Source organism: Lynx rufus, unplaced genomic scaffold (genome assembly GCF_022079265.1).
Source record: "Lynx rufus isolate CCGP_SWC_20201006 ecotype Redwood Valley unplaced genomic scaffold, mLynRuf1.p SCAF_21, whole genome shotgun sequence".
Classification (NCBI taxonomy): domain Eukaryota; kingdom Metazoa; phylum Chordata; class Mammalia; order Carnivora; family Felidae; genus Lynx; species Lynx rufus.
In genome coordinates, this window is record NW_025814836.1 from 22,188,577 (window position 1) to 22,203,418 (window position 14,842).

Genomic DNA, 14,842 nt, shown 5'->3' on the forward strand with positions numbered 1-14,842 from the left:
TCTCTCTCTGCTCTCCCCCTCTTTCTCAATCAATCAATAAATAAATCATTAAAAAAGTAAAGGACAGTAATCTGAGTCTTGTCATATCTGAAAATGTCTTCAATTTGCCCTTGCATCTGAACAATAGTTTGACTTCTAAGTTTACAATCATTTTTCGTTGTCTTTTTGCATCTAGAATTACTAATGAAAGTTTGATGATGATCTTATTCTTTGTACTATTGTAGATAATCTGTTATTTTCTTGATGGGAATTTTTAAGACTTCATTTCTATTTTTGATATTCTGAAATTTAACACAATTTACAGAAGTTCCTTTTTAAATTCATTCCGGCTTGAGGTGCCTGGGTGGCACAGTCGGTGGAGTATTTGACTTCAGCTCAGGTCATGATCTCACGATTTGTGGGTTCGGGCCCCATATCGGGCTCTGTGCTGACAGCTCAGAGCCTGGAGACTGTTTTGGATTCTGTGTCTCCCTCTCTCCCTGCCCCGTTCCCACTCATGCTCTGTCTTTCTCTCCTAAACATTAAAAAAATTAAATAAATTCATTCCTGCTTGATACTTGGTATGCCCTTTCACTTATAAGGACTCATGTCTTTCTTAAACTCTGTTTTTCTTATTTTCTTTGATTGATCCCTCCCTTTATCTCCATTCTCTTCTATTAGCTATAGGGATTTTTTTTTTTTTTTAATGTATTTTTAAGAAAGAGAGCACAAGCAGGGAAGGGGCAGAGAGAGAGGGAGACACAGAATCCAAAGCAGGCTCCAGTCTCTGAGCTGTCAGCTCAGACAGAGCTGGACGCAGGGCTTGAACCCATGAACCATGAGATAATGACCTGAGCCAAAGTCAGACACGTAAACAACTGAGCCACCCAGGCACCCCAGCTGTAGGATTTCTTGATCTGTGTGCCATGTCTCTTAATTTTTCTTCGAAGTTTTTCATATTTTTATCTTTTTATGTGAAATTCTACAAAAATCCCTTAGTTCTCTTATTTCATTAATTTGTTCTTCAGCTCTGTTTATTTTACTCTTAGGTTTAACTGCTGAATTTTACACTCCAGCAGTCATGTTTTTCATTTCTAAAATTGACAATTGGTTCATTTTTCATAAGTTTTTTTGTTTCATGCTGTAATATTCTTATTAAGGATATTTTTTAGACTTTTAAAATCTCCTTCTGTTGGTTCCTTTTACCTCAGTTGTTAGTTCTCTTCATTGAGTTTGATGCCTTTCTTTCAAGGTGGTATTTTTTTCTTACATGTGGTGATTATTGGTCGTCTCATTATTACTTTTGGAGTTCCTGATTTGTCTGAGAATGCCATGTTTGTTTAATACAACTTACCTCTGATGTAAGGATAGAGGTAGGGGGTGCCAGGACTTAGCCTCCCTGATTCTGCAGCATGTTGCCGTACTCTCAGTGCTGCTCTGCCGCTTAGGCCAAAGTTCCTCCACTCAGAGATCCCACCTCTCAACAGGCTCAGTGTTGCTCACTTCTTGGCATACACTGGGGGCGCATGGTGAGCTGTTGGGGAAGAAGGTACAGGGAAGGATGCTGTGTACCCAGCTGATCGTGTGGGGGGATTCCAGCCAGTCGTCACGGAAGTTGCCCCAGAGTTCCTGCCAGTGCCTGGCGTATCTGCCCTTGGTATCTGCTTTTGGAGCCACCCCTTCACTTTGCACTGTGTGGTCAGTGGCTTCATCTTTCGTTCTCGTGTTAGATTACTTTTCACTTTTCTTTTTTTAAATAGGCTCCCTGCCCAGAGGGGAGCCCAACATGGGACTTGATCTCACGACCCTGAGACTAATACCTGAGCTAAGATCAAGAGTTGGATGTTTAACCAACTGAGGAGTCCAGGCGCCCTTATATTTCTTTGACTTTTTAAGGATTCTTTATTATTATTTTTTTAAGGATTCTTTATAATTTCTAGTCTGTCAAAAATGCCTCTTGTTTTTCCACATTATTATGGGTTGTATATATGCACTGTGTTTAGGCATATGCACACAGGTGTGTGTATCTTCTCTATCATTTGTAGGTATTTGGGGTGAGAAGCCTGGAGCATGTGCTCAGTCCATTATCTTGATCCCAGATCTCCAGAGTGAATATTATTAAAGTCTGTCAGAATGTTATGAGAATCTGTTCACGACGGTGTCCTTTATTCTTTAATGCTGTATTATAATTTGCAGCTGTTTAGCAGGTAGATATAATGATAGAAATGTTACTATAAGCATATCGTTTCCACTAGAGTGGGTAACATTAAATGGTATAAAATGACCAAGGATTCTGTTGCTATGCAAAAGGTTATTTGTAGTTTTAGCTCATGCTTTTGAAATCAGATCGTGCATTGATTCATACTATAAGATGAATGTGATATAAATATATGAATGTATAAATATGAACGCAAATATCCCTGCTATAAATATTTACTGTGTGCCTTCTAAATGCTAGTTTTATGCCAGGCTGTATGAGTAAAAATAGGACTACAAGGTGGTCTCTATTATAGAGAAAATTTATAAGCATGTATAGAATATAAGTGTTGTTAGTGTTGGAGTGCCTGGGTGGCTCAGTTGGTTAGCTTCTGACATTAGCTCGGTCATGATCTCATGGTTCTTGGGTTCGAGCCCCACACTGGACTCTGCTGACAGCTTGGAGCCTGGAGCCTGCCTTGGATTCTGTGTCTCCCTCTCTCTTTCTGCGCCTCCTCTGCTCATGCCGTCTCTCTCAAAAATAAATAAACATTAAAAAAATTTTTTTTTAAGTGTTGTTAGTTCATAGGAGAAGTAGAAGAAGCAACAATTAGGGGCGCCTGGGTGGCGCAGTCGGTTAAGCGTCCGACTTCAGCCAGGTCACGATCTCGCGGTCCGGGAGTTCGAGCCCCGCGTCAGGCTCTGGGCTGATGGCTGGGAGCCTGGAGCCTGTTTCCGATTCTGTGTCTCCCTCTCTCTCTGCCCCTCCCCCGTTCATGCTCTGTCTCTCTCTGTCCCAAAAATAAATAAATGTTGAAAAAAAAAATAAAAAAAAAAAAAAGAAGCAACAATTAACTTCCAGTTATGAAATCTTGAATGGAAACATATAATGGTCAGTACACTGAGATATTCCAGTTTTGTCTGTATGTTTTTGAATATTTTGTAGTTTTTGGATTTTCCCAGTGTTCTGTTAGTGGAAACACTGTACATCCAGGAATTCAGAATTCTGACATAAGGATGCATGAGAAGAAAAGGTTCATGTGAATAGTGTTGATGATTCAGGTCAAGTTTAGGAAATGTGTAAACATGACAATGAATATAAAGGTAAAGTATCTTCCTAAGTTTGTTTTTTTTTTTTTTAACTAAGCTTTGTTTTCTTGCAGTGTTCATAGTTGGGATCATGTTACTCAGGGCCTGGTAGAACTTGGCTTCATTTTAATGGATTCATATGGGCCAAAGAAGATTCTTGATGGAAAAGCTATTGAAACCAGCTCATGTCTTTCTAAAAAACCAACCCAGCATGCTTGTAAACTGGGAGCTGATATCCTGTTGGAAACTTTTAAGGTGAGACCCTAGTTTGGCAGCCATTCCCTAATTCTATGAAATTATAAATGGGGCATGGCGTTTGCCTGGGAGCTTGGAGGACAAGGAAGTTTTGAGTATGTAGCAGTTTCCAGGAACAGAACTCGGGATAGTAATTGAAATGTGACAGATTCAGCTTGATGGAATGTTTGTATTTTCATTCTTTATTTGTATTAGTTTTTCATGTGTTTTAATTTCCCCTTTTTCTCTTTCTTAGATGTTCAAATGTCAATTAGATTTTTATGATTTCCTCTTCTTCCTCCAGTAGTAAATCATTTTTTATCATTTTCTGTTTGGGAGCTTCTTTGGATGCTCTTATACAAGAAATCTTTTAGGTCACTGTAGAACATCCACCTTGAAGAATCATGTTTTTTGGTTCACTGTTTTTGAAGAACTCAGAATAGTTCTATTTTTTAATTCATTACCATATGACAATGATCATCTCAATCTTAATTTCTGAAACAGCTTTTAAAAATTCATTTCCTTTCAGCTAAAAGAAAAGCTAGATTATGAGGCTAAACAACTTTGCTAATGATTGCTCTACATCATCTTCTTGACATTGAATTGATGTAGCTACACGCCAAAAGTGTCTGCTGGAAATGTTATTTGGGGGCTAATTTAAATGTAAATCTAGGGTTCTGATCCAGAATAATGAAGTGAATGCATACAGTAGTCCTTGAGAGTTATGTGTTAGATGATATAAATGACTCTTCTTAATAGTAATCTGATTAAAAGAATAAAAGATTTTAATATTTTTTGGTTTTTATGTTTTTTAAAGTTTGAGAGAGAGAGAGAGAGAGAGAGAGAGAGAGAGACAGCATGTACACACAGGAGCAGGAGACGGGGAGAGGAAGAGAGAGAATCCCAAGCAGGCTCCACACGGTCAGCATAGAGTCCAGTGCAGGTCTCGAACTCACAAACTGTGAGATCATGACCTGAGCCGAAATCAAAAGTTGGATGCTTAACCAGCCGAGCTACCTGTACACCCCAATATTGTTTTTAAATTAATGTTTTTTAAAACTAGTGAGGTTCCCTTTGGTTTTACACAGATGTTGGCTTTGTCAAGGCATCTATAGAAAATATAATTTACTAATAATCTGTTGTTAGTTTGATGTCTGAAAGAAATTAGTCTGTACCTGGAAGTAATCAAGTTCATGTAAGAATTTGAGTGAAAATTGAAAACAGTTCTTTTTTAAGGTGACTACTGTCCTTCCAGAAACCGAGGAAGGGTTTGGTGAAGATTTTTGAGATTTCCAGAAATTTTCATGGGCTTTTAAATTTTAAAATAAGTCATGCATACTGTCAGAAATATGGGTATTAGCATGTAATGGATACCTAAGTAGAATTAGTTCTGTTTGATGCTGAACCGAACATGTGGCAATACTTTCATGTGAGCTCTCTTTTAGGCTAATAAACATGGTAGTTTGCCCTGCTAATGAGTCACCTGAGCACAGAGTGAGGCTAGAATTGAGTGATCCTATCTTTCCAGATGATTGACAGTATATCTGTCTTTGAAATAAACAGTCATGGGGTGCCTGGGTGGCTCAGTCAGTTAAGCGTCCGACTTCGGTTCAGGTCATGGTATCACAGTTCATGAGTTCGAGTCCCTTGTCAGGCTCTGTGCTGGCAGCTCAGAGCCTCGAGCCTGCTTTGGGTTCTGTCTCCTCTCTCTGCCCCTCCCCCAGTCATGCTCCATCTCTCTCTCTCTCTCTCTCTCTCTCTCTCTCTCTTTCTCAAAAATAAATAAACAGTTTTGAAATAAAGTCATGTTATACTTCTATCCAAACTGTTTTTCATACTGCCTAACATGAATTGATACAACTGTAAGTTGGAGGTCACCATGGTATATTTTATTGCCTGTTCTTTTTAGATCCATGAGATGATCAGACAAGAAATTCTCGAGCAAGTCTTCAACAGGGTTGTGACCAGAGCATCCTCTCCCATCAGTCATTTCTTAGGTATTGAGCTGTGAGAAGGTGGATAAAGTTCTAGGGAATATATTCATGTAAATGTCAATACTGTTTTGGTTCTGGAAAAAAAAGTTTTTAATGCTACAGTAGTTCAGTGCAGTATCTTTGATTATGATGCGAGTGAGACATAAATCCTTCTATGTTGTTGTGATTATCAAGAAGGAAAAGGAGGGGTGCCTGGGGGGCTCAGTCGGTTAAGCGGCTGACTTTGGCTCAGGTCATGATCTCGCGGTCTGTGAGTTTGAGCCCTGCGTCGGGCTGTGTGCTGACAGCTCAGAGCCTGGAGCCTGTTTCAGATTCTGTGTTTCCCTCTCTCTGACCCTCCCCCGTTCATGCTCTGTCTCTCTCTGTCTCAAAAATAAATAAACGTTAAAAAAAAAAAAAAAAGGAAAAGGAGCACTGGGGCACCTGGGTGGCTCAATTGGTTGAGTGTCCGACTTCAGCTCAGGTCATGATCTCCTGGTTCATGAGTTCAGGTCCCACATCGGGCTTGCTGCTGTCAGTGCAGAGCCCTCTTTGGATCCTCTGTCTCCTTCTCTCTCTGCCCCTCCCCCATTCACGCTCTCTGCCTCAAAAATAAACTTTTTTTTCTTTTTCCAAAAAGAAGGAAAGGAGCATATAACTAATGAGTGAAACTTGTTTTACATTAACTCTGCCTTTTGTTTTACTACTCCAATGAGTGCTGTCCTGCTGCAACTCAGTGACCTCCCATTCTGCTAACCCTTGACATTCTGGCTTCAGTACTCCTCTCTTTGTATTTTGTTTGTTTGTTTTAATTTTAGAGTGGGAGAGAGGAACAGAGGTGGGGGGAGAGAGAGAATTTCAAACAAGCTCCATGCTCAGCACGGAGCCCAGTGCCAGGCTTGCTCCACCACCCTGGGATCGTGACCTGAGCCAAAATCCAGAGCTGGACGCTAACCTAATACACATCTTCTAATCCCAAATCTACTGGTCTTTTCTTAGCCACCGACTTTCCTAATTTCTCTATCAGTACAACTCATTTCTCTATCATTACAACTCCCTGAAACTTTTCTTAGATAGGTTCTCTGATAACTAATAGTTTGCTTCTTATCCTGCATGTGATCAGTTCTTCCTCCTTTCATGATTCCTTTTCGTCTACCCTGAAGGGTCAAGATTCTGCAAAGTTCAGTACTTGACACTATTCTACTCTTTTTCTTTCTTTACAGCTTTATTGAAGTATAATTGAAGTACCATAATCTGTACATACTTAAGCTATACAGTTTGATGACTTATGACATGTGTACACCTGTGAAACAACACAGTGATCACCCACAGAAGTTTCCTGGTGTCCCTTTGTAATTCTTTCCTCCATCCTACTCTTCCTCCCCACCTCCTGTCTCCAGTCTAGTCAGCTTTTTTGAGTCTTAGGTAAATGGAATCCTACTGTATGCACTCCTTTTTTTGCCTGGCTTCTTTCATTGAGCATAATTCTTGTGAGAGTTTTCCATATTTGTTGCATGTATCAGTAGTTGGTCCCTTTTTATTGTTAGTAGTACTACCTGGTGTGAATATAACCTCAATTTGTTTATTCGCTCACCTGTGGACAGGTTATATAGGTTTTTCCCAGTTTGGGTCTGTTACAAATAAAGCTGCTGTGAGCATTCATTGTAAGTCTTTTTGAGGAAATATGCTTTTGTTTTTCTTGGGAAGATACCTGGTAGTGGAATGGGTGCATCATATGGGAGATCTATGTTTAATAGTTTAAGAAACCGCCAGACTGTTTTCCAAAGTGGTTGTACCATTTTACATTCCTGCCAGCAGTGTTGCTGGTTGCTCACATTGTGACCAACACTTGGTATGGTTAGTTTTTTTTAGTCATTGGTAGGTGCTTGATAGTATCTCATTGTGGTTTTCATGTGTATTTCCCCAGAGCCCAGTGATACTAAACATGTGCCTTTTTTGTATGTTCGAATCTTTTGTCTGATTTTTAAAATTGAGTTGTTTGCTGCCTTATTACTGAGTTGTAAAAGTCTTCGTGTAATCTGAATATAAGTCCTTTGTCCGATACGTGTTTTGCAAATACTTTCTCCTAGTCTGTGGTTTTACTTAATTTTTTTAACAGTGTTGTTTGAAGAGTTTTATCAATTATCAATTTATCAGTTTCTTTTTATAATTCCTGCTTTTTGTGTCATGTATTAAAGAATCTTTGCCAAACCCAAGATCACTAAGATTCACTATGATTTTTCCTATATTATCTACTAGAAGCTGTATAGTTTTAGCTTTTTACGCTTTAATCTGTGATCTATTTTTGTTAAATCCTATATGGTGTGAGTTCATTCCCCACCCCACCCCCCCTTTGGCTATCCATTTGATCCAGTACATTTTTTAAAAAATTTTTTTAGTGTTTTTTCATTTTCTGAGAGAGAGCGAGCAAGCAGGGGAGGGGCAGAGAGAGAGGGGGAGACACAGAATCCGAAGCAGTCTCCACAGCCTGGAGCCTGATGTGGGGCTTGAACTCACAAACCATGAGATCATGACCTGAGCTGTAGTCAAACGTTAACTGACTGAGCCACCCAGGCGCCCCTGATCCAGCACATTTTTAAAAAAAGATTATCTTTTCTTTTTTTAAAAATTTTTTTTTCAACGTTTATTTATTTTTGGGACAGAGAGAGACAGAGCATGAACGGGGGAGGGGCAGAGAGAGAGGGAGACACAGAATCGGAAACAGGCTCCAGGCTCCGAGCCATCAGCCCAGAGCCCGACGCGGGGCCCGAACCCACGGACCACGAGATCGTGACCTGGCTGAAGTCGGACGCTTAACCGACTGCGCCACCCAGGCGCCCCAAAGATTATCTTTTCTAGAGCACCTGGGTGACTCAGTTTGTTAAGCATCTGACTCTTGGTTTTGGCTCAGGTCATGATCTTGAAGTTCGTGAACTCCGCTGACAGTGCAGAGCCTGCTTGGGATATTCTCTGTCTCCCTCTCTCTGCCCCTCTCCTGTTTGTGCTCTTGCTCTTGTGCTGTCTCTAAATAAATTTTTTAAAAAATAAAAGATTATTTTTTTCATTAAATTAGCATACTATCTTTGTTGAAATCAACTAGCCATATACACGTGGGTCTATTTTAGGAATCTTCTGTTCCAGTGATCTGTTATTGTCTTGATTGCTGTACCTTTGTAATAAGTTTTAAAATCAAATAGTGTAAATCCTTCAACTTTGCTCTTTTTCAAAATAGTCTCAGCTACTATAAGTGCTTCGCATTTCCAAATAAGTTTTAGAATTAGTTTGTCAATTTTTATAAAGAACTTGTTCAGGTTTTGATTGAGATTGCCTTAAATAATGGATCAATTTAGGAGACATCATCTTAACAATACTGAGTCTTCTAACCCCTGAACACAGTATAGCTCTCCATGTATTTAGGTCTTTAATTTCTTCTAGCAGTGCTCTCTAGATTTCAGTGTGAATCTTGCATATCTTTTGTCAGATTTATCCCTAAGTATTTCATATTTTTATTGCTATTGTACATGATATTTTTAAAAATGTCTATTTCTGATTAATTGCTAGCGTGTAGAAATAGTTGCCTTTTTATATTGATATTATATCTTGCAACCTTGTTAAACCTTATTCTAAGTGCTTTTTGGCAATTCCTTAGAATATTCTAAATAGAAATCATGTCACCTGCAAATCAAGACATTCCTGATATATTTGCATCTTTTTTCCTTCACTGATTTAACTTAGGGGCTTGTCAGTTTTACTAATCTTTCAAAGAATGAGCTTCTGGTGTGAATTCTCTCCATTGTTTGTTTCCAATTTCACTGATATCTGCTTCTTATTTCTTAGCTTTTGCTTGCTTTGGGTTCATTTTGCTCTTGTAAGTGGTTGAAAAAATCAAAAGAATAATATGTCCTCTGAAAAAGTTAGTATTCAGAGTACAGAGAGTATTACTGGAATATAGCCACACTCAGTCATTTACATGTTGTCTATCTTGCTTTTACACTATACCAGCAGAGTTGAACAGTTGTCATTTAAGCCATGGCTTATAAAACCTAAAATGGTTACTGTCTGGCCCTTTACAGAAAGAGTGTCAACTTGTGGCCTATTACATTTACCTGGAGGTTTACATTGATTTTTCTTCCTGGTGCTCCAAGTTTCCTTTCGTTTGTGTGAAAGGTTTTAACTGCAATTTCTTTAATAAAACAGGGCTGTTCAGGTTATCTCAGTCTTCTGGGAGAACATTTGTAGTTTATGTTTTTCAAGGAATTTGGCCATTTCACCTGAGTTACCAAGTTTATTGCCATGAAGTTGTTGAGAATATCCTTTTCATGACTCTAGGTTCTATATTGATGTCCCCTTTCTTATTCGTGATAGCTGTGATGTGCGTTGTCTTTTTTCTTACCGCTGAAGCAAGAGATTCATCAGTCTTATTATTAAAAAAAAAATTTTTTTTTAATGTTTATTTATCTTTGAGAGACAGAGCACGAGCAGGGGAGGGGCAGAGCGAGAGGGAGACACAAAATCTGAAGCAGGCTCCAGGCTCTGAGCTGTCAGCCCAGAGCCCGATGCGGGGCTTGAACTCACGAACCGTGAGATCATGACCTGAGCCAAAGCTGGACGCTTAACCGACTGAGCCACCCAGGCACCCCAAAATTTTATTGATCTCAAAAAAACAGCTTTTAGTTTCACTGAATTTCTGTTTTTTGTTTTTAGTTTCATTTATTTCTGCTCTTTTTTGTCTCCTTTTTACTGCTTTGGGTTTAATCTTTTTTTTTTTTTTTTTTTTGGCTAGAAGGTTAGGTCACTGGGGCACCTGGGTGCCTTAGTTGGTTGAGCATCCGACTCTGGATTTTGGTTAGGGATCCCAGGATTGAGCCCCGCATCGGGCTCCATGGTGAGTGTAGAGCCTGCTTAAGATTCTCTTCCCTCTCGCTCTCTCTCTCCTTCTGCGCCTCTCCCCCGCTCACAGTCTTTTTCCTCTCTCTCTTTAAAAAAAAAAAAAAAAAAGAAACAGCTTAGGTCAGTAATTTGAAACTTCTTTAATACGAGCTTTAAACTAAGTTTCCATCTAAATATTGCTTTAGCTATATCCCATAAATTTTGTTTTTAATTTTCTTCAGTTACAAATACTTTTCAATTTCCCTTGTGATTTGTTCTTTAACCTATGAGTTATTATTTTCTTTAACCTATGGGTTATTTAGAGGTATGTTGTTCAGCTTTCAAATATTTGGAGGTTTTCCAGATATTTTTCTGTTGTTGATTTCTAATTTGTGGTTATAATACTATCTATGACATGAATTTTTAAATATTAATTAAAGCAATCTCTACCCCCAATGTGGGGCTCAATTCACAACCCCAAGATCAAGAATTGCATGCTTTTTCTCCCAAAAAATAAACATAAAAAAAAAAAAAGGCGGGGGGTGTGGTTGGGTGGCTCAGTCGGTGAATGTCTGACTCAGCTTAGGTAATGATCTCATGGCTCATGAGTTCAAATCCCACATAGGGTGAGTACAAGACCCACTTTGGGTGAGCCTCACTTCTCTCTCTCCCTCTTCCCCTCCTGGGATATTCCCTCCCTCCCTCTCTCTCTAACTCTCTCTCCCTCTCTCTCTCTCTCTGCCCTTCACTCACTTGCATCCTCTCTGTCAAAAAAAAAAAGCATGCTCTTCCAACTGAGGTAGCCAGGTACCCCTATGACACAAATTTTTAAAAGTTTATTGAGACTTAGGCTTGTTTTATTCTCAGAATATGGTTCAGTTTGATAAATGTTCTGTGTGCTATTGAAAAGAAAACGTTGGGGCGCCTGGGTGGCTCAGTCAGTTAAGCGTCCGACTTCGGCTCAGGTCACGATCTCGCGGTCCGTGGGTTCGAGCCCTGCGTTGGGCTCTGTGCTGACAGCTCAGAGCCTGGAGCCTGTTTCCGATTCTGTGTTTCCCTCTTTCTCTGACCCTCCCCTGTTCATGCTCTCTCTCTCTCTCTCTCTGTCTCAAAAATAAATAAATGTTAAAAAAAAAAGAAAAGAAAACGTATTCTGTTGTTAGGTGGAATTTTCCATAACTCAGTTAAGTCAGATGATTCAAGTCTTTTGTATTCTTACATATTTTCTTCTAATTATTCTGTTAACTATTAAGATGAGTGTTGAATCTCTGACTTTGTAATTATAAATGTGTCAGTTTCTTTTAGTTCTATCAGTTCTTGCTATATGTATTTTAAAACTTTATTATTAGGGGCATACTCATTTAGGATTGTTATGTCCTCTTAGCTAACTGACCCATTAATCATTATGAAATGACCTTTTTTGTTCCTGGGAATATTTGCTTTGAAGTCTACTTTGAATTTATTTTTTAATGTTTGTTTATTTTTGAGAAACAGAGTGTGAGCTGGGGAGGGGCAGAGAGAGAGGGAGGCACAGAGCCCGACGAGGGGCTCAAACTCACGAAACGTGAGATCATGATCGGAGCTGACGTTGGATGCTTAACTGACTGAGCTACCCAGGTGCCCCCTGAAGTCTACTTTGGTATTAATACAACTTCTCTGGTTTTCTTTTGATCTGTGGCAACGTTGTATATTTTTTTCATCTTTTTAGTTTTAACTTACTTATGTCTTTATAGTTGGCAAGGGTTTCTTGTAGACCACATACAAAGGTGTTTTACTTTTTCAATCCTGTTTGATAATCATGAACTTTAAATCAGGGCATTCCATTTACATGTAATGTAATTATCATCTGGCTGTTTTCTGTTTTATCCATCTGTTCTTCTTTTTTTTCTGCTGTTCTGCCTTCTTTTGGATTGAGGGTTTTTTTTTTTTTTCATGTTTGTTTATTTATTTTGAGAGAGAGAGGGTATGCGAGAAGCAAGAGAGAGAGAATCCCAAGCAGTCTCTGTGCTGTCAGCGTGGAGCCCAATGCAGGCCTCAATCTCATGAACTGTGAGATCATGACCTGAGCTGAAATCAAGAGTCAGATGCTTAACTGAGCCACCCAAGTGCCCTTAGATTGCTTTTTTTAAAATTTTGTTAAATTCCATTTTGTCTTGCTCAATTTGATTAGCTCTACCTCTTTTTTAAATTTTTTTTGGGGGGGGGTTGCTTTAGGGTTTATGATACTTTAACTTACTATAGTTTACCTTCAAGTATTCTACCTCAACAAATAACTTCCATTTCTAACTTCTGCCCTTGTGACTTTTGTGCTATTCTCATACATTTTACTTCTCTGTTTATTGAATTATATCTACATTGTTATGTTTGCTTTAAACAGTCAATTGTGTCTTTCAAGAATTTTTTATTGTATGTTTTAAAAATATTTACTTTTGAGAGAGTGTGCATGTGCACAAGTAGGGGAGGGGCAGAGGGAGAGGGAGACAGAGAAACCCATGAGAGCTCTGTGCTGATGCAAGGCTTAAACCCACCAACCATGAGATCATGACCCGAGCCCAAATCAAGGGCTGGATGCTTAACTGACTGAGCCACCCAGGTGCCCCAAGAATTTTTTAAAATAAGAAAATGTCTTTTACACATGTGTTTACCATTTCTGGTGCTTTTTCCCTTTGTTTGTGTCTAGATATCTATCCAGTATTATTTTCTGTCCAACTGCCGTTAACTTTCATATACTGCTTACAATTCAAGGAGCAAATATAGACTCCACTGTTCAGACACTAAGCTTTGTACTCCTACAGGGTGGGGACTTTAGTCTTTGACTGTTGGTAGCCACCTTGAACAGTCAGTCTTCTGTCCAGTGCACCTGCTCAGTGTCTTACACTCCTATCACTCTGGATTGCTGGATTTAGTCTTATTCTTTGTGTCCAGTTTTTGTGTGCTCTTGGAATCAACTTCATTCTATGTAAACCTGTGTCTGCCTCAAAAGACTGGAAATAGAAAAAAAAAATGTTTGCCAAATTCTTCAGAAAAAATTTTTTTTCTATACTACTGATCTGCTGTTGTTGAATTCTTTTCGTGTGTCATAAAAAGTCTTTAATTTAGTGTTAGTTTTTTGAAATATATTTTTACTGGGTATAGAATTCCAAATTGACAGGGTTTTGTTTTTTTCTTTTAGTACTTTTTTTTTTAATTTTTTTTTAACGTTTATTTATTTTTGAGACAGAGAGAGACAGAGCATGAACAAGGGAGGAGCAGAGAGAGAGGGAGACACAGAATCTGAAACGGGCTCCAGGCTCTGAGCTGTCAGCACAGAGCCTGACGTGGGGTTCGAACTCACAGACGGTGAGATCATGACCTGAGCCGAAGTCGGATGCTTAACCGACTGAGCCACCCAGGCGCCCCTCTTTTAGTACTTCAAAGATGTTACTTTACTGTTCTTTTGGCTTTCATCATTTCTAATTAGTTAGCTTTCATTCATATCTTTGTTCCTTTCTATATAATATATATATTTTTCTTTATCAGTGGTTTTAAGCAATTTATGTGCTTTAGTGTAGTTTTCTCCATGTTTCTGGTTGGAGTTTGTTAAGCTTCTTGAATCTGTAGGTTTGTGTTTTTCATCAAGTTTGGAACATTTTGAGATACTCTCTCTCTTTTTTTAAATGTTTATTTTGAGAGAGAGAGAATATAAGTGGGGGAGAGGTAGAGAGAGATGGAGAAAGAGAATCCCAAGCGAGCTCCTTGCTGTCAGCACAGAGCCCAAGGTGGAGTTTGATGTCACGAATTGTGAGATCATGACCAGAGCTAAAATCAGGAGTTGGATGCTCAACCTACTGAGTCACCCAGGCACCCCAAGATACGATTTCTTCAAAAACGTTTCTGTCATCTCCCTCCTACCAGCACACACTCCTCCCACCCCTATACTGCGTTACATATGTAATAGGCTGCTTTACATTGCCTATATAGCTTACAGATTCTTTTTTAGTCTTTTTTACTGTTTTTAGACAGTTGATACTGCTATAACTTCAAGTTCCCAGATCTTGTGCAGCAATCTAATTTTTCATCTTTAGCCATCTGATTTGTATCTTTTTTCATATTTTTGCTCTCCTTAACATGCTTCCCTTACCTTTTTTGAACATATAAATTATATTTTAGTTTTTTTAATATCCTTATTTACTAATCCTATCATTTGTAGCATTTCTGTTTTGTTTTTATTGATTTATTTCTTCCTCATCGTGGGTCATATTTTCCCACCTCTTGCATGCTTTGTAATTTTTTTTAAATATTTTTTTTTAACATTCATTTTTGAGAGAGAATGTGAGTAGGGGAGGGGCAGAGGGAGAGGGAGACACAGAATCCAAAGCAGGCTCCAGGCTCTGAGCTGTCAGCACAGAGCCCAGCGTGGAGCTAGAACTCGCAAACTGTGAGATCACCACCTGAATTGAAGTTGGCTGCTTAACTGACTGAGCCACCCAGGAGACCCTGCATGCTTTGTAATTTTTGATTGG

General features: G+C 38.9%; 1 protein-coding gene across 1 annotated transcript in view; it reads left to right on the forward strand.

The window, feature by feature from the left end:
* Positions 1-14,842, forward strand: part of FANCI (FA complementation group I) — an 86,045-nt gene that overhangs the window by 35,785 nt on the left and 35,418 nt on the right. The window contains exons 13-14 of the mRNA XM_047086560.1: positions 3,339-3,519; positions 5,408-5,495. Of these exons, the coding sequence (XP_046942516.1) occupies positions 3,339-3,519; positions 5,408-5,495 (269 nt within the window). The remainder of the gene's footprint in view (positions 1-3,338; positions 3,520-5,407; positions 5,496-14,842) is intronic.